Source organism: Pseudophryne corroboree, chromosome 3 (genome assembly GCF_028390025.1).
Source record: "Pseudophryne corroboree isolate aPseCor3 chromosome 3, aPseCor3.hap2, whole genome shotgun sequence".
In the NCBI taxonomy this organism is placed as follows: domain Eukaryota; kingdom Metazoa; phylum Chordata; class Amphibia; order Anura; family Myobatrachidae; genus Pseudophryne; species Pseudophryne corroboree.
Window position 1 is genome coordinate 387379730 of NC_086446.1, and position 25841 is coordinate 387405570.

The 25841-nt window shown below is 45.7% G+C and overlaps 1 protein-coding gene across 1 annotated transcript in view; it reads right to left on the minus strand.

Moving 5' to 3' along the window:
- Positions 1-3169: 3169 nt before the first annotated feature.
- RETREG3 (reticulophagy regulator family member 3) overlaps positions 3170-25841 on the minus strand; it is a 170998-nt gene continuing 148326 nt past the window's right edge. Inside the window, exons 9-10 of the mRNA XM_063960032.1 lie at positions 14135-14267; positions 3170-8274 (exon numbers count right to left, since the gene is read on the minus strand). Of these exons, the coding sequence (XP_063816102.1) occupies positions 7841-8274; positions 14135-14267 (567 nt within the window). The 3' untranslated portion in view covers positions 3170-7840. The remainder of the gene's footprint in view (positions 8275-14134; positions 14268-25841) is intronic.

A 25841-nucleotide genomic window follows, 5' to 3' on the forward strand; every position in this document is an offset into this window, starting at 1 on the left:
TCTGGAAATCAGACTGGGTACTCCTGACAACGGATGCCAGCCTAAAGAGGCTGGGGGGCGGTAACAGGCCACTACTCCTTTCAGGGAAAGTGGACCCACTCAGAAAGCCTTCTTCCAATCAATATCTTAGCGCTGCGGGCGATCCTCAGGGCCCTTAAGCAGGCGAAAAATTATTCTTCAGGGCAAGCGGGTACAGGTTCAGTCCGACAACACTACAGCAGTGGCCTATGTAAACCATCTAGGAGGTACCCGCAGTCAGTTGGCGATGCAGGAAGTAGAACATATCTTGAGGTGGGCTGAGCGCCATCTCCCGGCAATCTTGGCAGTACTTATCTCCGGAGTCCTAAGTTGGGAGGCAGATTTTCTCAGCAACAACGAAGTACATGCAGGAGAATGGGCACTACACCCACAGATATTCGATACTGGTGGACAAGTGGGGCCTTCAGGAAGTAGATCTCATGGCCTCTCGCCACAAAAAACTTCCAATGTACCTGTAAAAGAGAGCCCCAGGCAGCATTTGTGGATGCCCTGTCGGTAAAGTGGCGGTTCGGGCTAGCATGCCTGTTCTCGCCAGTGGCTCTTCCATCAAGGGTCATTCGAAAATTGAAACTGGGAGGGGGCATGGTAATACTAATAGCCCCAACGTGGCCCAGACAGCATTAGTACACAGACCTCATCAGTCTCTGTGGACAACTGTCTGCCACTTCCTCTATGGCCAGATCTATTGTCTCAAGGTCCCTGCCTGCATCCGGATCTAACTTGCCTGTCTTTGACGGCGTGGCTCTTGAGAGCTAAAGGATACTCTAGCCAAGTAATACACACTATGCTTAAAGCAAGGAAACCAGCTTCAGCAAGGATTTATTACAGAGTGTGGCACACCTATTTCCAATGATGTGCTCCTAAGAACTATGAACCTCTCACCTTCAGGGTATCGAGAATCTTGGCTTTCATTTAGGCAGAACTAAATTGTGGACTAAGATTGGCTTCACTAAAGGTGCAGGTTTCAGCATTGTGTGTGTGGTTTTGACGAAGGATTGCTGTACCTCCTTTTGTTCCACCAGTAGCCCCTTAGGACCTATCTGTGGTACTCTGGGCTTTTTGGGAGTCCCCGTATGAGCCTCAGGACTCAGTGGATCTTAAATGGCTTACCAAGAAGAACCTTTTTTTTTTTTTTAAACCTTCCGGCATTTGCTTTGGCTAGAAGGGTTCAGATTTAGGGGTCCTTTCATGTAAATCCCCATTTCTAATTTTTCACAAGGACAGAGCTGTGTCCATCTGAATGAGATTGTTGTTCCAGCATTTAGGTTTCTGGGCCTCTCATCGGGTGAGGCCTCTGGATGTAGTCAGAGCTCTACAGATTAATGTAAAATAGGGATGGCCATCGACTATTCATAATCATCTATGGTTTTTGGCCAATGTAGAATACTTTTGCCATTGATGGGGGAGAACCAGATGGCTTCCCTCCATTGATGGCATGGCATAATAAATTTATATTTATTTTTAACTAGGTGCTGGGACACAGCTTAGTTCCACCCCCAACACAGACTAAGCCACAACACCAGGCCCTGATTGGTCCACAGCTCACTCAATACTAAAGTAGGGGAGTGACCATCGATTGGTTCCCACCATTGAAGTCATGCATTGATGGTAACCAATGATGGATAACCCACCGATGGCCATCCCTAATGTAAAGAGAACAAGCTCCATCAGGAAAACAGACTCACTCTTTATCCTTTACGGATTCCACAAGAGAGGCTGGCCAGCTAATAAACAAACCTTGGCCAGATGGATTTGTACAACCATATTACATTCTTTCCAGCAAGCAGACCTTCCTGTGCCAGACACAATCTCAGAACATTCCACTAGGTCTGTGGATCTGTCGTGGGCAGCCCGCCGTGGAGCGTCTGCAGAACAGCTTTGCAAGGCAGCCACATGGTGATCTGTCCACACCTTCCTAAAGTTCTATGCTTTCAACACTTTTGCCTCTCAGGATACTTCATTTGGATGTCGGGTACTCCTCTCAGCTCAGGTTCCCACCCTCTAAATTAACTGCTTTAGGACATCCCCGATGTCCCTGTGAATAGCTAAGGACCCGGAAGAAGAAAATAAGAGTTATGGTATAACTTACCTTCGTTCACTCTTTCTTCGAAGTTCATAGATTAACAGGGCGCCCACCCTGACTTCAAAGGGTTTTTATTTTTGGTCATCAAATTCCCTTCTTTTTTACAGTAAGAATTGAGTTTCTTGTATGTACCGATCTTCCTTCTCTCTGATCCTGCTCCTGCCTTGGACTTGCTAACAAAACTGACAGTCCCTTGGCCAGGGGGCAGGTATAGGGAAAGAGGACCAGAGCATTCTGGGAGTTTTAAAGCTTAAGCTGTCTGGTGCCATGGGTCCTATCCACAATCTATACCCCAATGTCTCTGTGAATCTATGGACCTTGTAGAAAGAGTTAACGAAGGTAAGTTATACCATAACTCTTATTATTTCAATAGTGATTCTGTGAGGCGACCTGGCAAACATGCACTGTGTGGTGTCCTGCGGACAGAGTTTGAGAACCTGTGGTCTAGACAATATGTTCTCAAACTCGGTCCTCATGACCACAAACTGTTCATGTTTCCCAGGTCTCCTCATAGAATCACTAGTGAAATAATTAGCTCTACCCGTGGATCTTTTAAAATGGTTCCGTGAGTAATAAAAATACACCTGTATACCTACTAGGTGACCTGGTAAACATGAACTGTGTGGGGTCCTGAAGACAGAGTTTGAGATCCACTGCTTCAGCTATACACCTAACATATACTCATAATATTTAAATTAATCTAAGTAATTTCTAATTAAAAAATAGATTTACATTAGCATTTTTCTATAGAAAACATCTGGTCCTAACAGTCTCAATCAATGTAATGCATTTTAATCACAACTGTTCACAAGTACAACGGCACCTGCTGAAAAAAAGAACATTCATTATTTTTGAACCTAACACTATTCATATCATAAATTCACACACTGGGGTAGGCTGGTAGGGAATGTGAAACCTCAATGTACTTGTTTGAGGGGCTTTTGTGCCAGAATAGCAAAATGTTTCTCATGAAGTGCTTAATGTTTTGTGGGCTACATGATTAAGCATTGGATGGCCATTAAAAAAAAAAACTGAGAATACACAGAATATTTTGTAGTAACATTTTACTTCACTTCTAAACTGTGACAAAATTGCTTTTATACTATACATAGATTGTCTATTACAACAGTAATCTGTCCTTTACACATTTCAAACCACAAAGTTCATTGTAGGCAGTGGGAAGTTTTCCAAACATTTTCCAAAACCTACTATATATTCTGTCATATCACAGATCTTGCTCCCCCACTACATAGAAGGTATGTCTACTATGGATTCCATTTCCTTTCTAGCAGACACTACAGGCCACAATGTCTCAACAGAATAGCATTTTACCCTAATTTAGTGCAGGAAAATAATCAGAGAGAAATTTTGTAGCTTTATAATGGCAGTGTTGTCTTCAGTGAGCCCTTTAATATTTGGAAGCTCTTAATGCTTCCTCTGCTGCCAAGCACAATTTATTGAAAGCACTGACAATGAAGCATTAGGCCTTAACATTATAAAATATCCCTGCTATGGTTTTGTAATAGCCAAACAAGCAGCCAGAATACAAATCCAGTGTAATGTTCTAAGGCTCGTTACAATTACAAATAAAGACATCTTGTTTTGAGTAGATAGATAGTAATAAAATGTAAAAATATCACGTTGATAAATTGAAATAAACTTGCTATTGGGAATAATAGTCTTGACACAGCCAAAAAGAAATGGTTGCATGGTAATTTTACGGAAAGCTAACATGAAGATCACTGACAGAAGGCTGGATGTGCGCATGCTAAACCTTACAAAGGAGAGCAATTAAAACTGATGGGTGTGAGACCACTAATACCATTTCCACTGAAGTCCCAGGTTCCGAGATTTGGAACAATTCCAAACCGGGTCAGACCAGGGACAGCCCCATTTCCACCGCAGTGCCGTTCACACTTCACATGGGTGCAGTGTCGGAGCTTGGAGATTACGTCATTTCCTTACGCCAGGAGAGCGTCTCTCCCCATCCTGTAAACGGGTCATGGGTCAGCCGACACGGCCCTTCCCATGTAAAACCCTGCTAGGTACCCAGAAAGGATTCCTGCGTGACAGGACCCGGGTGGACCCTTTTCCACTGACCTAAATCCCGGGTTTGCCGTGCAATAACATGGGATTTTCAGGTCAGTGGCAAAGTAGTATTAAGCTAGTCTAAAACTCTTAATAACCTCTTAAAAATGTAAGGATATACCACTGCACTGAATACAGCTCTAATCTAACCTAAAAAAAAGTCCTAAGATATTTGAGGTTATTGAAGGAATGTTGGGTTTGCACAGTGCACAGAGCAGTAACAATTAAGAAACTAATGGTCCCTACAGACTAGGCGATGTGCCGCCGAGCTGCCCGACCACCGATACGGCCGACGCGGTGACGGGGGGAGTGAAGTTTCTTCACTCCTCCCGGCTCCGTAGACGTGCAGGCAAATATGGACGATCTCGTCCATATTGGCCTGCATGCACAGCGGACAGGGCACCAGCGATGAACGAGCGCGGGGCTGCGCATCGTTAATCGCTGGTGCCTCCACACTGCACGATATGAACGTTATCTCGTTCATTAATGAACGAGATCGTTCATATCGTACAGTGATGTCGGCCAGTGCGTAGGGCCGATAAAACGTCTTACTTTGTGTTGTCTCATATATTGAAAGATAACTAGAGAACAACAGGAGACGGAAGAACAGTATTTATAACACTATAAATGTCAGTCTTTGTCTGATGTTGCTAGAAAGTATAATTACAATGTAGAATTACCATGCATCACCTTTCTATGTTTCTACTGTTCTGCTCAAAAAGGTAGTGCTGCGTGAAGACGAGGTGCATTGTTGCGTTCTGTCAGTGAAAATCATGAACCCTTACATGCTCTATGTAACATTATCAGTCTAATACCCCTTTTCCACCTATGAAACAGCAAAATCCCAGGTCTCAGCCCTACCCTGGTAGGGTAGTTTGCTTGTACACTGACCTAAATCCCAGGCTGATGTGCGTTCACGTGCAAAAGTCCAGAATTTTCAATGGAAAAGGGGCATAAGGGGGATATTTAGCAAAGCCTTGAGAGAGATAAAGTGGAGAGAAATATAGCACTAACCAATCAACTCCTAACTGTCATTTTTCAATCACAGCCTGTAAAATGAGTTTGAGGTATATTTCCTAGAGTGTGGGTTTTCAGAAGTGGAGATGTTGCCCATAGCAACCAAATTCTACTTATTTATCTGGCACCTTCTAGAACACAGGTTCCCAAACTCAGTCCTCAGGATCCCACACAGTGCATGTTTTGCAGGTCTCCTCAAAGAATCGCAAGTGAAATAATTAGTTCCACCATGCCTGCAAGTGCTGTATCTGACCTGGTCGCACAGGATGCGACTAGTCAGATAAAGTGTTAGCAGCGGCAGGGAAGAGAAACTTACCTCCGCTGCTGCTGTCAGAGGGACCGGAAGGTCCCTCTGCCTCCCCGCACTCTTCCAGTGTCTGCCGTGCTGCCGATCACTGCTGACCAGTCAGCACGGCAGGATCTCTCCCCTCCAGAGGCTGCAGACAATGGCAGCTGCTGGGGAGAGTAAATTAACTCTCCTAAGCCACCCCCTAACCCCCCCTGCATACCTGCAGGCTGTACCGGCTTTCAAATTGAAAGCCGCGATAGTTGCAATGTTCCCGATCGATGTTTGAGGGGGGAATAAATATATAATAATTTTTTTTTATATAAAAAACACTTTTTTTTCCTTTTTTTTTTTTTTTTTTAAACTAAAATCATTTGGGATAGGGTTTAAGTCATGTTCTTCACTTAATTCACTCATAAAAAAAAAAAGACAATTTCGGAGCGGTTTTTGGCAAAATAAATAATCAGTTAAGTGGTTAAAATGTGTCTGAGTAATTAATACACCGGTGCACCTGCTGGGTTACCTGCAAAACATGCACTGTGTGAGGTAATGAGGACAGAGTTTGAGAACCTGTGTTATAGAAGATACAAGCTAGATTCTGATTCGTTGCTACGGGCACAATCTCCACTTCTGAAAACCTGCACTTTACTAAACAACCCCTTAAAAGCGGATTGGTTAGTGCTCTATATCTCTCCATGCTTTAATAAATTATCCACTATTAAAGAATTGCCTTAAAAATGTGTATGGCAGACTGTTTTGCAAACAAGTACATTATTATAATTCACTCTCTTTGGGGGGTATTTATCAAAGCTTGACGAGAGATAAAATTGTGAGAGATAAATACCCCCCTTTAGAACATAATCCTTGCTAAAACTGACCCTGTATATATGAAGTTGAAAGGAGATTTATGTCATTTAAGGTCATTTATGTAATTGAGGGGGGTATTTATCAAAGCATGGAGAGAGATATAAAGCACTAACCAATCGGCTTCTAACTCTCATTGTATAGGCTGTGTTTGAAACATTACAGGAACTGATTGGTTTAGTGCTTGATTTCTCTTCAAGCTTTGATAAATAACCCCCTAATGTATTAGACAAGATCTTCAAGACTCTGCTGTGTACTGTATGTGTGTGTGTGAATATTTACTCTGCTGTTTAGTACTATAGTTAGTTGGAGAGCAGGGAGTGTAAATTAAACATATGTACATATAAGGTTTTGGCATAAAGATATTAGTTATTCATATTAAAAGGGCACTTTAACTGCTGTTAATCTGAATAATTACCCTAATACTAAGAAATGTGCAGTGTTCGCTTTTCCCACCAAACTTTCTGGTTGTATAATCCTATTGGTTTGTTGTAACAAGAAGTAATAATTCTATAATACTTCTTTCAGGACATATTGATCTTCAATTTCTGTTGTAGCAAAAAATAACTCCACGTTCCAGTTCTGTTTGAGATGTGCAAACTCTAGATCAACTTACCTTGCTGGGTTGGAGTTTGACAGTAGTGCGAGAGTGTATATAGCCCATGTAACACTCCCAATAGCAGTGGTTTTAGGACAGGAATGGCACTGTAACAATACTGGATGGCTTAAGGTGAAGGTAATGTGTAAATGCTTTTAAGAGTCTCCAGGTGTTATAAAAAATAAAAAAAAAAATCACAAAACATAAAAGTGAAAATCAAAATGTATTTCAAATTAAAAGTGCATTTGCGCTGGGGGAGAGGAAAAGGAAAGGTTCTGGTCGCCACCATAAATTATATGTTGCACTGTACAATACGACACAGGATGAAGCCCCAAAAACCCAACACCATAATCCACAGGAGCATTATTGTCCTCCTCACTTGTTGTGTTTTGCTCAATTCTTCAGCATTTTACACGTATCTTCTCTTTAGGTGTAAGGTCCAGAATTTAAAATAGTTTCAAGGGAAGAGTCACAATCAAATGTCCTCAATTACAACACCTGTCTCTAATGTCAAACAAAAAAATATTTAAAAAACCCTACTTTATTAACTGACAAGGCAGTTCTCTACTGCACATAACTAGTCTTAAACGGAGATGGGACACTGTGGAGAAATCCCCCACCAGCCAGCAGGGATTCAGATTTAAAATATGGTGTGTATCAGTGTAGACGGACTAATCTACTGGTTCAGACTTACTTCACAGTGATAAAGCAGCAGGCTAGGCAGGCCTGTATTAGGAAATGGGAAATTCACACAAGGATACATTGAGAAGTCACAGTCTGAAGATACAGGTCTACAATGAGAACTCTTTAAAAAAAAGAAATAGAAGATTGTATATTCACAAGGGAGTGGCACCTTTACTTTTAATCACTGTTGGCCACGTGGGCTTGTTGGCTCCATCTGGCTCAGCTCAGATTGGTCCAGTAGCTCAAAGTCATCAGCTTCAGCATCTGTATCCAACTCAGAGCTGGAGTTTCTTTGATATGTTTTGGCTCTGGCGTTCTCAAAAAAGCCAGAGGCTTGCTGGGTGACTCCAGCCAATGCCATTTGTATCATCCCTCGGGTGACTAGATTGGAAAGGTTGTCTGTGATCTGCTGAGCACCAAGTGCCAGGGGTATCTCCGACTCTGAAGACTCATCATACAGTTGATCAGTAGCCAGATTGGGGTGGTTGGCTGCAATTGGAAGCCCAATGCTGGTGTCATCTTCATCATCTATTCCAATTGCCTCTGGATTGATAGATGGAAAGTCAGGGAGGTCTCGAGCAAAGGACTCTTCTGGGTCACTATGGCGGTCCAGATCTACAAGTATAAGAAAATCCATAAGTAATATGTACTGTTGTACAGATATCTAAATATGGGGGAGATGCATCAAGCCTTCTAAAGAATTGAGATGTTTCCATCTCAACCATTCAGCTTCTGCCTATCATTTTATTGAATGTACTGTACTTCTAGCTAGCTAGGAGGTGATTTGTTGCTATGGGCAACTCCTCCACTGTAGGAGGCTTGATATATCTTCCCCTATATACAGTATCACTCCAGTCTGCAACTATTCTGATTTGAAGACCCTGAGCATTTGACACCATTGCAACCCCCTATGCTAAACGCATAACTATAGTAGGTGCAGGTTGCTATGGGACACGGTCCTCCCCCTGCTTCTCTGTCTCTCCCATCTTCACTCATGTCCCAGCACAGCCACATCTCCTCCCAGCATTACTGATTACGGAGAGAAGGAGCTTGCCGAGACAGGGATGGGGGCATAACACACAGTCACACAGACCATATATATCACAGTCACACAGACCATATATATATAGCATTCCTATGCCGTGCATCAGTGTATAAACAGCATATGTATGCTGCGTATCAGTGTATATACAGCATCTGTCCGCACTTTCCCTAACTACATGTTTATCTCACTCACCATGTCAACTCCAAAGTTGCTGAACATATTATTATGAGTTTAGGAGCTATTGCAATGTGGAACTGGGGGATTAGACAGACACACACAGGGAAAGGGGGAAGACAGATGGGTGATGAGACATGGAGATAGATGAATAACAAAGGGGGACAAAGAGTGCAAGGCCTATAAGCCTGGTTAATGTTTAACAGCCGCAGTTCCAACTTTTAATGTATTTTGGATACTTGGTCCTAGTATACAATAATTTAGAAATGTATGTAAATGTAAGCAAAAGTTTAAAATAAATGTTCAAAAGTAACACAAAAAGAAAGAAAGAAAAACAAACAAACAAACAAACAAACAGAGAAAAGCCTCATCCAGGGTGGACGCAGTGGTGTTTTGACTCCCTTCCCAAATCCTAAGTATTTGAAATAGGAGACAGCAGTGATGGAACCTAGAAGCTCCATAAAAGGTTTGCAAGAACACTACAGGGGTAGTGTGTTAAAAGGGATTGGCACCAATTTCCACATGTGGGGACCAATAATAGCGGCACTTCAGCCCTTGTCTGTTGCAACAGAAAGACTGTAGTGAATTCTGACAGTGCACTGCTCCTGAACCTGGTTGAAAGTCATCAGTTAGCAATCTCCATTCAGAGTAAGGCACTTTGGGGATTTGGGCCATGCTCTCGTAAGCAATATCGCAGACCTGCATGTGGGAGCGTGCATCGTATCCTGTCTCGTGCATACACACTATACAATATCGCAATGAACTGGCCATATCAGCTGGATCATATGCGATATTGCATAATGTGTACGCACCCTAACATGAAAAGAGCTGTTACAGCAGCAACCAAAATCAGTTATTGGTGAAGGCGTCTGGTAGTGACGGCAACTTTTCTCCAACAAATGGATGCACCACAGTAATGTAGAATTGACACAATTGGTCAGGGTCGGTTGGTTAAGTAACACCAGGTCAATAAAACTATAAAACCAATCCTGGCAACAAGAGCCCATCTGATCACAGCAAACTCTTAAGAAAAAAAAAAAAAACAACCACCTAAAATTCCCATCTTTCCAGATCCACAAGCTTGATAGGAGGTGGTTATCACCAATAAGAGAACTTGGCCAAAAGTTTCTTATTGAGAAATTCTGCAAATGTTATTAAGTAAATTGTGCTTATACAGATGTGTCCTCATACATCTAGCCCCAATACACCATGCGGCGTGAGATGCCTGGCGTGAGTGAGCCTCAGAGGTCTCTACTTATGCCGGCAGTCTTTTTTTGCCGAAAATGCATCTTAGTTGCAACGCAATGAAACTAGGTCGCAAGAGGATACTGTGCTGATTAATTTGATATCTGACACTCACATGACCTGGAGTGCCAAAATGGTCTGTTTGGCGTTACTGCAGCAAAGATGTAGGAGGACATATCTGTATGTCATCCTTAGGTTCAGTTATGTGGGGTGGACAGGGTTGCAATTCTGTTTGTACACATTATACAGTATGATTGGCAGTTACCAGCTCTAGTTTTACCTCTCATAAATAATTTGATTTGGTCACTCGACCATCAACCCATGTTACCCCTGCAATTGGTCCGCGGGACCCCAGGGTGCCACAGCCCCCAGTTTAAGAACATCTAGTGTTTATTATCTTATAATGTTATCTGTACAAAATAGGAGCACCTTCCTTTTTATGACATCCAGCTGCTAAAAATGTTATTCATTTAAATCTTTCAAATAGAGAGGTAGCCATGATAGGTTTAGTTTTGAGAGAGGGAGTGCCCTAGGTCAAAGCTAAACTGCATTACTAAATAAGAGCTTCTGAGTACTTGTGTGCAGGTAATTGTGTTCTTGCAAAAAGTAAAATACAAACTGGTTTTATAAAGTACACTCACTGTCATTTTATTTCTAATACTTATTTAATGTCTTACTCCCTTTCAGACAATAAGACACCATGGGAAGTTTACAATTATCAGTCGCAGGGCCTAATTCAGACCTGGTCACAGCAGCAAAGTTTTTCTCTAATGGGCAAAACCATGTGCAGTGTAGGTGGGGCAGATATAACATGTGAAGAGAGAGTTAGATATGGGTGGGTTATTTTGTTTCTGTGCAGGGTAAATACTGTCTGTTTTATTTCTACACTGCAATTTAGATTGCAGATTGAACACACCCCACCCAAATCTAACTCTCTGCACATATTATATCTGCTCACCATGCAGGGCACATGGTTTTGCCCATTAGAGAAAATGGTGCTGCTGCGATCAGGTCTGAATTAGGCCCTTAGCTGTGATGTGTTGGCATTGTGGCTGTTTCTTCAACACCTTGTGACATCCCAGATATTTCCTCGCACCCCACAGAAATTAGCAAGAAAATCTATACTGTTCTGATACCACAAGTATCAGTGATGAGCACATCTGGACACAACAGGTAACGGATTTTCCACAAATGCATAGGGTGACAAAAGCTGTTGCTTGAATCGGTTACAGGTGTATGCATGTAGTCTTGTAGGGCATCTTTCACGATAATTAAGGCTTGGCCACACATAGAAACGTTCCAGGTGGCGAGCTACCAATATCAAGCTGTGGAACTCTCCAGAGAAAGAGTGTAAGCCCTTTTATTGGAAAGAGGCAAACTAATGCACCATTTCCCTTATCACCGATGAAGCAGGATCTGCTGTGCATGAAGGGGTTAAAGTGAGCCAGAATGAAGCGGAAACTGCGTTCTGTCAGTTCCATTTGGACACTGAACTAGTTCCGCCTCCTCTGGCCCACCTAACACAGGATGTCAGCCGGCGAAGCAGGGAGATGCTGGACGTCCGCTGAGACTGTGTTACCAGCAAGCGCCCGGCTCCTTCCCCACAGCGGCAGGAGTTCACTCCTAAACTCCGTCTAAACACACAAATTAGTAATAATACATCTTGGGTTAAAATTGTGGGCAGTATCTTATTATCAGATTTAGAAAGAACTTCTTTCTCATGCTTTAAATACAAGGGGGGATTCAATTGTCAGCGCCAGCAGCTCTCTCTCCTGCTCACCCGACAGAGCTATTTAATTACTGCTCTTGTCGGGCACGACCAGCTGCCGGCGCCTACATTGCAGCTTACACGCCCCCGGGGGTGGTGAGCTGTAATGTGCAAAGAGTGATCTGTTTGGTTGCCCAAACGGCACTTTTCGCGTTCATTAATTTACTCGCGTTTAGTTGCTTTATGCAGCTAAACCAGACAATAATGGGTGCGATAAGCAGTATTAATTGAATATCGCCCCTGCGATCTCCCTCATCAGGCTGCTTTAACAATTCCTCCCATGGTAACCGTAAAAGAGACAACTACTGATAAATGCGCAATTGATGAAAAAGTATTAAAAATGCTACTAAAATCATTTGCCTTCATTTATTTTCCCAGCACATAGATGTGAAAAAGCTCTCAACTCAAAGTAAACCTAATTTTGTGATCCAAAAGCTGCTTAGTGTGAGGGCCCAGAATTATATATTTTTTTTTTAAGGTTCAATTCTCAGTACAGGTTGAGTATCCCTTATCCAAAATGCTTGGGACCAGAAGTATTTTGGATATCAGATTTTTCCGTATTTTGGAATAATTGCATACCATAATGAGATATCATGGCGATGGGACTTAAGGGTGTGTACACATGGTGAGATCCTAGCTATGCCTGATTTTTACTTGCGATTTCTCTTGAACTCCCCGGAGCCCAGATAGCACAGATTTTGACTAACTTTTCTTGAGAAATGGACTATGTGTGCTTACGATTTTGGCTTATGTGAGATTTTGGCTTATGAGAGATGTCATTGACATGTGAGATTAACTAGATAGTACACGGATCTAGCAAGGATTGACTTGCCTGCACAGTCTATCTTTTCTTGCGATGCCGACCGGGCGGGACCGCGCATCGGGATCGAATCGGGATCGCAAAGTGACTTTCACCATGCAATCTGCACTAACTTTTCTTGCGATTTTGACTATATAGTCAAAATCTAAAGAAAATATCTCACCGTGTGTACACACCCTAAGTCTAAGCACAGAATGCATTTATGTTTCATATACACCTTATACACACAGCCTGAAGGTCATTTAATACAATATTTTTAATAACTGTGTATTATACAAAGTTTGTGTACATTGAGACATCAGAAAACAAAGGTTTCACTATCTCACTCTCACGCAAAAATTCCGTATTTCGGAATATTTGTATATGGGATACTCAACCTGTATTGGTATCAGGTCTAAATGCTCTCTTTAACAAGAGATACAGTAAGTTTGTTCCTTACAGTCTGAGAAATTGTTTAACTCTTACCTCTGGCTTTTAAGAATTTCAAAGCATAATAGTATATATAAGGCTTGGGGTAACATGTAATTTTATCCCCAGCATACATGGCACATTGGTTAAAATTGCTGCTTCTAAGCACTATGGTCTTTGCTCTAGTTTTCCTTCAGCATGCACTGGTGCATGAACATTCCCCCTTTGTTCTGCCGGGGCCTTCTCCGAGTGCTTCGTTTCCCTTCCAAGGTCTAAAGACAGACTGGTCAAGTTAAGACTTTGGGGGGTATTCATTTAAGTGGCGTTTTTTTCAACTGGTCGAAAAAACGGCACTAATTCGACACAGGGTATTCAATTGCGGGCATTTTCGCCCATTTTTCAATCCATTTTCGCCCTTGCAGTTTCACTTTTTTTTTTTTTTGTCGAATCGACATGGGCGAAAATTGCGCCAAAAAAGTGCGAAAATGCCCGCAAATTCGTCAAAACACATGTATCAGCTGCAAATTCGCCGATACAAGTGGTTTTCGTCAGTGCTGGATTTTTCAACCAGTCGAAAAAACGGCACAGGCATTGAATAGGTCGAATGTAAATTCGACCTAAATGCAGGCGAAAAGTGCAGTTTTTTCGACTGGTCTTTGTACTTTATTGGTCCAGTGATTGGAAATTTTATTATAAACTCCAGTAGGCATTGATCACTTTACTTGTACATAGCTGTGCAAAACATGGGAGCAGCATAAATAATGTGATGCCCAGCATGCTGGGACTCAAAGTTCCATAAAAGCCAGAGATCCAGGGAGTCCATGTCTTAAATATTAATACAACATGTGGAAGAAACCCCTGTGCATTCTCAATCACCACTCAGCGCAGGAAACATAAAATAAAGCGTCCAAAAACATAATATATATACACTGTATTTAACTGCAGCACACAACAATACAACCATTTTTTTCCTGAAAAATTCCCCTATTTACATAAACTCAATAGAAATGTTTACCCTCTGATCCCTCAGTAAGAGGAGTTTGGCCCCGGGATAAGTTAAACGTCCCATTTTCGGTGTAGGAGACTTCTGCATCAGAATGCTCAGAGTCAGAAATGGCAAGTTCTTTAGCAACTGCAGAGTCATCCAGCTGAGGAAGAAATGAACATCAGGAGTTGTAGACATTAGAACAGTTTTGTCAATTAATACAGATATCTATATTCATGGGTCAAATAAAGTTTATTTTTTTAGCATTTACACTGGATGGGTGTGCTCTGGACATTGAGGCGCTTACGCAGACTTAAACATACGGGGACCACTGTCTCAGGAGATCTTTTCCCAACAGATCCAGCACCCTTCCCCAAGACAGGAATGGACTCACACTGTGATAGAGACTGGCTATCCGTCTACCAAATGCATTTTTGATGATTTATCCCACATAACCACCCAGGATATTCAGACTCATTAGATTTGTTTCTCTGACGTCCTAGTGGATGCTGGGTACTCCGTAAGGACCATGGGGATTAGACAGGCTCCGCAGGAGACTGGGCACTCTTTAAAGAAAGATTAGGTACTACATCTGGTGTGCACTGGCTCCTCCCTCTATGCCCCTCCTCCAGACCTCAGTTAGAATCTGTGCCCGGCCAGAGCTGGATGCACTTAGTGGGCTCTCCTGAGTTCACTATAAAGAAAGTATTTGTTAGGTTTTTTATTTTCAGTGAGATCTGCTGGCAACAGACTCACTGCTACGTGGGACTTAGGGGAGAGAAGCAAACCTACCTGCTTGCAGCTAGCTTGTGCTTCTAAGGCTACTGGACACCATTAGCTCCAGAGGGATCGAACACAGGGCCCGACCTCGATCGTCCGTTCCCGGAGCCGCGCCGCCGTCCCCCTTGCAGAGCCAGAAGACTGAAGATTCCGGAGAAAATCGACGGCTGAAGACTCCGGTCTTCAATAAGGTAGCGCACAGCACTGCAGCTGTGCGCCATTGCTCCCACAGCACACCACACGCTCCAGTCACTGGTGGGTGCAGGGCGCTGGGGGGGGGGGGAGGGGGGCGCCCTGGGCTGCAATTAGTATACCTTAAGTGGCAAAATGCACATAATACAGTTCTAAACTGTATATGTGCCTAATCCCCCGCCATAATTATCATTAAAAAAGCGGGAGAAGCCCGCCGCTGAAGGGGCGGGGCTATCTTCCTCAGCACAGCCAGCGCCATTTTCTCTTCACAGCTCCGCTGGAAGGAAGCTCCCCAGGCTCTCCCCTGCAGTATACACTACAGAAAGGGTAAAAAAAAGAGAGGGGGGGCACATAAATTTAGGCGCAAATTGTGATATAAGCAGCTATTGGGGGAAAATTCACTTGTGTATAGTGTAAATCCCTCTGTTATATAGCGCTCTGGTGTGTGCTGGCATACTCTCTCTCTGTCTCCCCAAAGGACTTTGTGGGGTCCTGTCCTCAGTCAGAGCATTCCCTGTGTGTGTGTGCGGTGTGTTGGTACGGCTGTGTCGACATGTTTGATGAGGACGCTTACGTGGAGGCGGAGCAGGTGCCGATAAGTGTGATGTCGCCCCCTGCGGGGCCGACACCAGAGTGAATGGATATGTGGAAGGTATTAACTGACCGTGTCAACTCCTTGCATAAAAGGTTCGATGACGCAGCTTTGGGACAGCCGGCATCTCAGCCCGCGCCTGCCTAGGCATCTCAGAGGCCATCAGGGGCTCAAAAACGCCCGCTACCTCAGATGGCAGACACAGATGTCGACACGGAGTCTGACTCCAGTGTCGACGAGGATGAGACAAATGTACAATCCACTAGGGCCATCCGATGCATGATTACGGCAATGAAAAATGTGTTGCACATTTCTGACATTAACCCGGTTACCACAAAAAAGGGTATTATGTTTGGGGAGAAAAAGCAGCCAGTGACTTTTCCCCCATCTGATGAGTTAAATTAATTGTGTGAAGAAGCGTGGTGTTCCCCAGATAAGAAACTAGTGATTTCTAAGCAGTTACTAATGGCGTACCCTTTCCCGCCAACAGATAGGTTACGCTGGGAGACATCCCCTAGGGTGGACAAGGCGCTCACACGCTTATCAAAAAAGGTGGCACTGCCGTCTCAGGATACGGCCGCCTTAAAGGAGCCTGCAGATAGAAAGCAGGAGGCTATCCTAAAGTCTGTATATACACACTCATGTACTATACTGAGACCTGCTATTGCTTCAGCATGGATGTGTAGTGCTGCAGCAGCAGCATGGTCTGATTCCCGATCAGATAATATTGATTCCCTTGACAGGGATACTATTTTGCTAACTATAGAGCATATTAAAGACGTAGTCTTATATATGAGAGATGCACAGAGGGACATTTGCCGGCTGGCATCTAGAATTAATGCAATGTCCATTTCTGCCAGGAGAGTATTATGGACTCGGCAGTGGACAGGTGATGCGGATTCTAAAAGGCACATGGAAGTTTTGCCTTATAAGGGTGAGGAATTGTTTGGGGACGGTCTCTCGGACCTCGTGTCCACAGCAACAGCTGGGAAGTCGACTTTTTTACCTCAGGTTCCCTCACAGCCTAAGAAAGCACCGTATTATCAAATACAGTCCTTTCAGCCTCAGAAAGGCAAGCGGGTCAGAGGCGCGTCCTTTCTGCCCAGAGGCAGGGGTAGAGGGAAAAAGCTGCACCAGACAGCCAGTTCCCAGGAACAAATATCCTCCCCTGCTTCCACTAAGTCCACCGCATGACGCTGGGGCTCCACAGGTGGAGCCACGTGCGGTGGGGGCCCGTCTCCGGAACTTCAGCGACCAGTGAGTTCGCTCACAGGTGGATCTCTGGGTTCTACAAGTGGTATCTCAGGGATACAAGCTGGAGTTCGAGACGTCTCCCCCTCGCCGTTACCTCAAATCAGCCTTGCCTGCTACTCCCAAGGAAAGGGAGGTAGTACTGGCGGCAATTCACAAGCTGTACCTCCAGCAGGTGATAATCAAAGTTCCTCTCCTTCAACAGGGACGAGGTTACTATTCCACAATGTTTGTGATACCGAAACCAGACGGTTCGGTGAGACCCATTCTAAATTTGAAATCCTTGAACACTTATATAAGGAAGTTCAAGTTCAAAATAGAAATCGCTCAGGGCGGTTATTGCAAGCCTGGAAGAGGGGGATTTTATGGTGTCACTGGACATCATGGATGCTTACCTACATGTCCCCATTTACCCACCTCACCAGGAGTACCTCAGGTTTGTGGTACAGAACTGCCATTACCAATTCCAGACGTTGCCGTATGGTCTGTCCACGGCACCGAGGGTGTGTACCAAGGTAATGGCCGAAATGATGATACTCCTTCGAAAGAAGGGAGTTATAATTATCCCGTACTTGGACGATCTCCTTATAAAGGCGAGGTCCAAGGAGCAGTTGTTGATCGGAGTAGCACTATCTCAGGAAGTGCTACAACAGCACGGCTGGATTCTGAATATCCCAAAGTCGCAGCTGGTTCCTACGACGCGTATGCTGATATTGGGCATGTTTCTGAACACAGAACAGAAGAAGGTGTTTCTCCCGGAGGAGAAGGCCAAGGAGTTGTCATCTCTGGTCAGAGACCTCCTGAAACCAAAACAGGTGTCGGTGCATCATTGCACGCGAGTCCTGGGAAAGATGGTAGCTTCTTACGAAGCAATTCCCTTCGGCAGGTTCCATGCAAGGAACTTTCAGTGGGATCTGTTAGACAAGTGAGGATCGCATCTTCAGATGCATCGGCTGATCACCCTGTCCCCGAGGGCCAGGGTGTCTCTGCTGTGGTGGCTGCAGAGTGCTCATCTTCTCGAGGGCCGCAGATTCGGCATTCAGGACTGGGTCCTGGTGACCACGGATGCAAGCCTACGAGGTTGGGGAGCAGTCACTCAGGGAAGAAACTTCCAAGGACAATGGTCGAGTCAGGAGACTTCCCTACACATAAATATTCTGGACCTAAGGGCCATTTACAATGCCCTAAGTCAAGCAGAACCCCTGCTTCAAAACCAGCCGGTGCTGATTCAGTCAGACAACATCACGGCTGTCGCCTATGTAAACCGACAAGGCGGCACAAGAAGCAGGATGGCGTTGGCAGAAGCCACAAGGATTCTCCGATGGGCGGAGAATCACGTGCTAACACTGTCAGCAGTGTTCATTCCGGGTGGAAAACTAGGAAGCAGACTTCCTCAGCAGGCACGACCTCCACCCGGGAGAGTGGGTCCTTCATCCAGAAGTCTTCACGCAGATTGTAAACCGTTGGGAACGGCCACAGGTGGACATGATGGCGTCCCGCATCAACAAAAAGCTAAAAAAGTATTGCGCCAGGTCAAGAGACCCTCAGCCGATAGCTGTGGACGCACTAGTGACACCGTGGGTATACCAGTCGGTTTATGTATTCCCTCCTCTTCCTCTCATACCCAAGGTACTGAGGATAGTAAGTAAGAGAGGAGTAAGAACTATACTCGTAGTTCCGGATTGGCCAAGAAGAACTTGGTACCCAGAACTACAAGAAATGATCTCGGAGGACCCATGGCCTCTGTCTCTCAGACAGGACCTGTTACTGCAGGGGCCCTGTCTGTTCCAAGACTTACCGCGGCTGCGTTGGAAGGCTTGGCGGTTGAACGCCGGATCCTAACGGAAAAGGGCGTTCCAGATGAAGTGATTCCTACGCTGTTAAAGGCTAGGAAAGACGCTGCCTGGCGTTCAGACGTTGTAAAGGGAGTGCTGCATATTCAGCCCCCTTTTGTGCCTCCAGTGGCACCTTGGGATCTCAACGTAGTGTTGGTTTTCCTAAAATCACATTGTTTTGAGCCACTTCAGACCGTGGAGTTGAAGTATCTCACGTGGAAAGTGGTCATGCTTTTGGCCTTGGCGAAAAGCCCTTATCTGATCTTCCATATGGACAGGGCAGAATTGAGGACTCGTCCCCAATTTCTCCCTAAGGTGGTATCAGCGTTTCATTTGAACCAACCTATTGTGGTGCCTGCGGCTACTCGGGACTTGGAGGATTCCAAGTTGCTGGACGTAGTCCGGGCCATGAAAATCTATGTTTCCAGGACGGCTAGAGTCAGAAAAACTGACTCGCTGTTTATCCTGCATGCACCCAACAAGCTGGGTGCTCCTGCTTCTAAGCAGACTATTGCTCGCTGAATCTGTAGCATGATTCAACTTGCACATTCTGCGGCTGGACTGCCGCATCCTACATCAGTAGAAGCCCATTCCACGAGGAAGGTGGGCTCTTCTTGGGCAGCTGCCCGAGGGGTCTCGGCTTTACAACTTTGCCGAGCTGCTACCTGGTCGGGGTCAAACATGTTTGCAAAATTCTACAAGTTTGATACCCTGGCTGAGGAGGACCTTGAGTTTGCTCCTTCGGTGCTGCAGAGTCATCCGCACTCTCCCGCCCGTTTGGGAGCTTTGGTATAATCGCCATGGTCCTTACGGAGTACCCAGCATCCACTAGAACGTCAGAGAAAATAAGAATTTACTCACCGGTAAATAAGATTTTACTCACCGGTAAATCTATTTCTCGTAGTCCGTAGTGGATGCTGGGACTCCGTAAAGGAACATGGGGATTAGCGGCTCCGCAGGAGACTGGGCACAACTAAAGAAAGCTTTAGGACTACCTGGTGTGCACTGGCTCCTCCCACTAAGACCCTCCTCCAGACCTCAGTTAAGATACTGTGCCCGGAAGAGCTGACACAATAAGGAAGGATTTTGAATCCCGGGTAAGACTCATACCAGCCACACCAATCACACCGTATAACTCGTGATACTATACCCAGTTAACAGTATGAAATATAACTGAGCCTCTCAACAGATGGCTCAACAATAACCCTTTAGTTAGGCAATAACTATAAACAATTATTGCAGACAATCCGCACTTGGGATGGGCGCCCAGCATCCACTACGGACTACGAGAAATAGATTTACCGGTGAGTATAATCTTATTTTCTCTGACGTCCTAAGTGGATGCTGGGACTCCGTAAGGACCATGGGGATTATACCAAAGCTCCCAAACGGGCGGGAGAGTGCGGATGACTCTGCAGCACCGAATGAGCAAACTCTAGGTCCTCCTCAGCCAGGGTATCAAACTTGTAGACTCTTACAAAAATGTTTTAACCCGACCAAGTATCAGCTCGGCAAAGTTGTAAAGCCGAGACCGCTCAGGCAGCCGCCCAAGAAGAGCCCACTTTTCTCGTGGAATGGGCTTTTACAGAATTAGGGTGCGGCAGTCCAGCCGCAGAATGTGCAAGTTGAATCGTGCTACAGATCCAGCGAGCAATCGTCTGCTTAGAAGCAGGAGCACCCAGCTTGTTGGGTGCATACAGGAGAAATAGCGAGTCAGTTTTCCTGACTCCAGCTGTCCTGGAAACATATACTTTTCAGGGCCCTGACTACATCCAGTAACTTGGAATCCTCCAAGTCCCAAGTAGCCGCAGGCACCACAATAGGTTGGTTCACATTAAAAAATTATACCACCTTAGGAAGGAATTGGGAACGAGTCCTCAATTCCGCCTTATCCATATAAAATACAGATAAGGGCTTTTATATGACAAAGCCGCCAATTCTGATACACGCCTGGCCGACGCCAAGGCCCACAGAATGACCACTTTCCACGTGAGGTATTATAGCTCCACGGATTTAAGTGGCTCAACCCAATGCGACTTCAGGAAATCCAACACCACGTTGAGATCCCACGGTGCCACTGGAGGCACAAACAGGGGCTGACTATGCAGCACTCCCTTAACAAAAGTCTGAACTTCAGGCAGTGAAGCCAGTTCAATTTTGGAAGAAAATCGATAGAGCCGAAATCTGGACCTTAATGGAACCCAATTTTAGGCCCATAGTCACCTCTGACTGTAGGAAGTGCAGAAATCGACCTAGCTGAAATTTCTCCTTTGGGGCCTTCCTGGCCTCACAGTACGCAACATATTTCCGCCATATGCGGTGATAATGGTTTGCGTTCACTTCTTTCCTAGCTTCAAATAGCGTAGGGATAGCTTCCTCCGGAATTCCCTTTTCCTTCAGGATCCGGCGTTCAACCGCCATGCCGTCAACGCAGTCGCGGTACGTCTTGGAACAGACAGGCCCCCTGCTGCAGCAGGTCCTGTCTGAGCGGCAGAGGCCATGGGTCCTCTGAGATCATTTCTTGGAGTTCTGGTTACCAAGCTCTTCTTGGCCAACCCGGAACAATGAGTATAGTTCTTACTCCTCTCCTTCTTATTATTCTCATTACCCTGGGTAAGAGAGGCAGAGAAGGGAACACATACACCGACTGGTACACCCACGGTGTTACCAGAGCGTCCACAGCTATCGCCTGAGGGTCCTTGACCTGGCGCAATATCTTTGTAACTTTTAGTTGAGGCGGGATGCCATCATGTCCACCTGTGGCCTTTCCCAACGGTGTACAATCATTTGGAAGACTTCTGGATGAAGTCCCCACTCTCCCGGGTGGAGGTTTCTTAGTTGTCCACTCCGGGAATGAACACTGCTGACAGTGCTAACACATGATTTTCCGCCCATCGGAGAATCCTTGTGGCTTCTGCCATCGCCATCCTGCTTCTTGTGCCGCCCTGTCGGTTTACATGAGCGACCGCCGTGATGTTGTCTGACTGGATCAGCACCGGCCGGTGTTGAAGCAGGGGTCTAGCCTGACTTAGGGCATTGTAAATGGCCCATAGTTCCAGAATATTTATGTGTAGGGAAGTCTCCTGACTTTTCCATAGCCTTGGAAGTTCCTTCCCTGTGTGACTGCCCCCCAGCCTCGAAGGCTGGCATCCGTGGTCACCAGGACCCAGTCCTGTATGCCGAATCTGCGGCCCCCTAGAAGATGAGCACTCTGCAGCCACCACAACAGCGATACCCTGACCCTTGGAGACAGGGTTATCCGCCGATGCATCTGAAGATGCGACCCGGACCACTTGTCCAACAGATCCCACTGGAAAATCCTTGCATGGGACCTGGCGAATGGAATTTCTTCGTAAGAAGCTACCATTTTTCCCAGGGCTGGCGTGCATTGATGCACCGACACCTGTATACGTATTAGGAGGTCTCTGTCTAGAGACAACAACTCCTTGGACTTCTCCTCCGGGAGAAACCCTTTTTATCCTGTTCTGTGTCCAGAACCATACCCAGGAACAGTAGACGCATCGTAGGAACCAGCTGCGACTTTGGAATATTCAGAATCCAGCCGTGCTGTTGTAGCACTTCCCGAGATAGTGCTACTCCGACGAACAACTGCTCCCTGGACCTCGCCTTTATAAGGAGATCGTCCAAGTACGGGATAATTATTTCGGCCATTACCTTGGTAAATACCTCGGTGCCGGGGACAGACCAACGGCAACGTCTGGAATTGGTAATGACAATCCTGTACCACAATATTGAGGTACTCCTGGTGAAGAGGGTAAATAGGGACATGCAGGTAATCATCCTTGATGTCCAGTGATACCATGAAATTCTCCAGGCTTGCAACAATCGCCCTGAGCGATTCCATTTTGAACTTGAACCTTCGTATATAAAAGTGTTCAAGGCTTTCAATTTTAGAATGGGTCTCACCGAACCGTCTGGTTTCGGTACCACAACATTTTGGAATAGTAACCCCGGCCTTGTTGAAGGAGGGGTACCTTGCTTTCACCTGCTGGAAGTACAGCTTGTGAATTGCCGCCAGTACTACCTTTCTCCGAGGGAAGCCGGCAAGGTAACGGCGAGGGGGAGTCGCCTCGAACTCCAGCCTGTATCCCTGTGATACTATTTGCAGAACCTAGAGATCCACCTGTGGGCAAGCCCACTGGTCCCTGAAGTTCCCGAGACGCGCCCCTACCGCACCTGTCTCCACCTGTGGAGCCCCAGCGTCATGCGGTGGACTCAGAGGAAGCGGGGGAAGATTTTTGATCCTGGGAACTGGCTGCTGGTGCAGCTTTTTTCCTTCTTCCCTTGTCTCTGTGCAGAAAGGAAGCGCCTTTGACCCGCTTGCTTTTCTGAAGCCGAAAGGGCTGTACCTGAAAATAAGAATTTACTTACCGATAATTCTATTTCTCGGAGTCCGTAGTGGATGCTGGGGTTCCTGAAAGGACCATGGGGATTATACCAAAGCTCCCAAACGGGCGGGAGAGTGCGGATGACTCTGCAGCACCGAATGAGAGAACTCCAGGTCCTCCTTTGCCAGGGTATCAAATTTGTAGAATTTTACAAACGTGTTCTCCCCTGACCACGTAGCTGCTCGGCAGAGTTGTAATGCCGAGACCCCTCGGGCAGCCGCCCAAGATGAGCCCACCTTCCTTGTGGAATGGGCCTTAACAGATTTAGGCTGTGGCAGGCCTGCCACAGAATGTGCAAGTTGAATTGTGTTACAAATCCAACGAGCAATCGACTGCTTAGAAGCAGGCGCACCCAACTTGTTGTGTGCATACAGTATAAACAGCGAGTCAGATTTTCTGACTCCAGCCGTCCTCGAAATGTATATTTTTAAAGCTCTGACAACGTCCAACAACTTGGAGTCCTCCAAGTCGCTTGTAGCCGCAGGCACTACAATAGGCTGGTTCAGGTGAAACGCTGATACCACCTTAGGGAGAAAATGCGGACGCGTCCGCAGCTCTGCCCTATCCGAATGGAAAATTAAATAAGGGCTTTTATAAGATAAAGCCGCCAGTTCAGATACTCTCCTGGCGGACGCCAGGGCCAGTAACAGTCACTTTCCATGTGAGATATTTCAAATCCACATTTTTTAGTGGTTCAAACCAATGGGATTTGAGGAAATCTAAAACTACATTTAGATCCCACGGTGCCACCGGAGGCACCACAGGAGGCTGTATATGCAGTACTCCTTTGACAAAAGTCTGGACCTCAGGAACTGAGGCCAATTCTTTTTGGAAGAATATTGACAGGGCCGAAATTTGAACCTTAATAGATCCCAATTTGAGACCCATAGACAATCCTGATTGCAGGAAATGTAGGAAACGACCCAGTTGAAATTCCTCCGTCGGAGCACTCCGATCCTCGCACCACGCAACATATTTCCGCCAAATGCGGTGATAATGCTTCGCGGTGACTTCCTTTCTTGCCTTAATCAAGGTAGGAATGACTTCTTCTGGAATGCCTTTTCCTTTTAGGATCTGGCGTTCAACCGCCATGCCGTCAAACGCAGCCGCGGTAAGTCTTGGAATAGACACGGTCCCTGCTGAAGCAGGTCCTGTCTTAGAGGTAGAGGCCACGGATCGTCCGTGACCATCTCTTGAAGTTCCGGGTACCAAGACCTTCTTGGCCAATCCGGAGCCACTAGTATCGTTCTTACTCCGCTTTGCCGTATGATTCTCAATACCTTTGGTATGAGAGGCAGAGGAGGAAACACATACACCGACTGGTACACCCAAGGTGTTACCAGCGCGTCCACAGCTATTGCCTGCGGATCTTTTGACCTGGCGCAATACCTGTCCAGTTTTTTGTTGAGGCGAGACGCCATCATGTCCACCATTGGTCTTTCCCAACGGTTTATTAGCATGTGGAAAACTTCTGGATGAAGTCCCCACTCTCCCGGGTGAAGATCGTGTCTGCTGAGGAAGTCTGCTTCCCAGTTGTCCACTCCCGGGATGAACACTGCTGACAGTGCTATCACGTGATTCTCCGCCCAGCGAAGGATCCTGGCAGCTTCTGCCATTGCACTCCTGCTTCTTGTGCCGCCCTGTCTGTTTACATGGGCGACTGCCGTGATGTTGTCCGACTGGATCAACACCGGTCTTCCTTGAAGCAGAGGTTCCGCCTGGCTTAGAGCATTGTAGATTGCTCTTAGTTCCAGAATGTTTATGTGAAGAGACTTTTCCAGGCTCGACCACACTCCCTGGAAGTTTCTTCCTTGTGTGACTGCTCCCCAGCCTCTCAGGCTGGCGTCCGTGGTCACCAGGATCCAATCCTGTATGCCGAATCTGCGGCCCTCCAATAGATGAGCCCTCTGCAACCACCACAGAAGAGATACCCTTGTCCTTGGAGACAGGGTTATCCGCAGGTGCATCTGAAGATGCGTGCATTGATGTACAGACACCTTTCCTGGTTTTAGGAGATTCCTGACCAGGTCGGATAACTCCTTGGCTTTTTCCTCGGGAAGAAAAACCTTTTTCTGAACCGTGTCCAGAATCATCCCTAGGAACAGCAGACGAGTTGTCGGCATTAATTGGGATTTTGGAATATTCAGAATCCATCCGTGCTGCTTTAGCACCTCTTGAGATATTGCTAATCCCATCTCTAGCTGTTCTCTGGACCTTGCCCTTATTAGGAGATCGTCCAAGTATGGGATAATTAATACGCCTTTTCTTCGAAGAAGAATCATCATCTCGGCCATTACCTTTGTAAAGACCCGAGGTGCCGTGAACAAACCAAACGGCAGCGTCTGAAACTGATAGTGACAGTTTTGTACAACGAACCTGAGGTACCCCTGGTGTGAGGGGTAAATTGGAACGTGGAGATACGCATCCTTGATGTCCAAGGATACCATAAAGTCCCCTTCTTCCAGGTTCGCTATCACTGCTCTGAGTGACTCCATCTTGAACTTGAACTTCTTTATGTACAGGTTCAAGGACTTCAGATTTAGAATAGGCCTTACCGAGCCATCCGGCTTCGGTACCACAAATAGAGTGGAATAATACCCCTTCCCTTGTTGTAGAAGAGGTACCTTGACTATCACCTGCTGAGAGTACAGCTTGTGAATGGCTTCCAAAACCGTCTC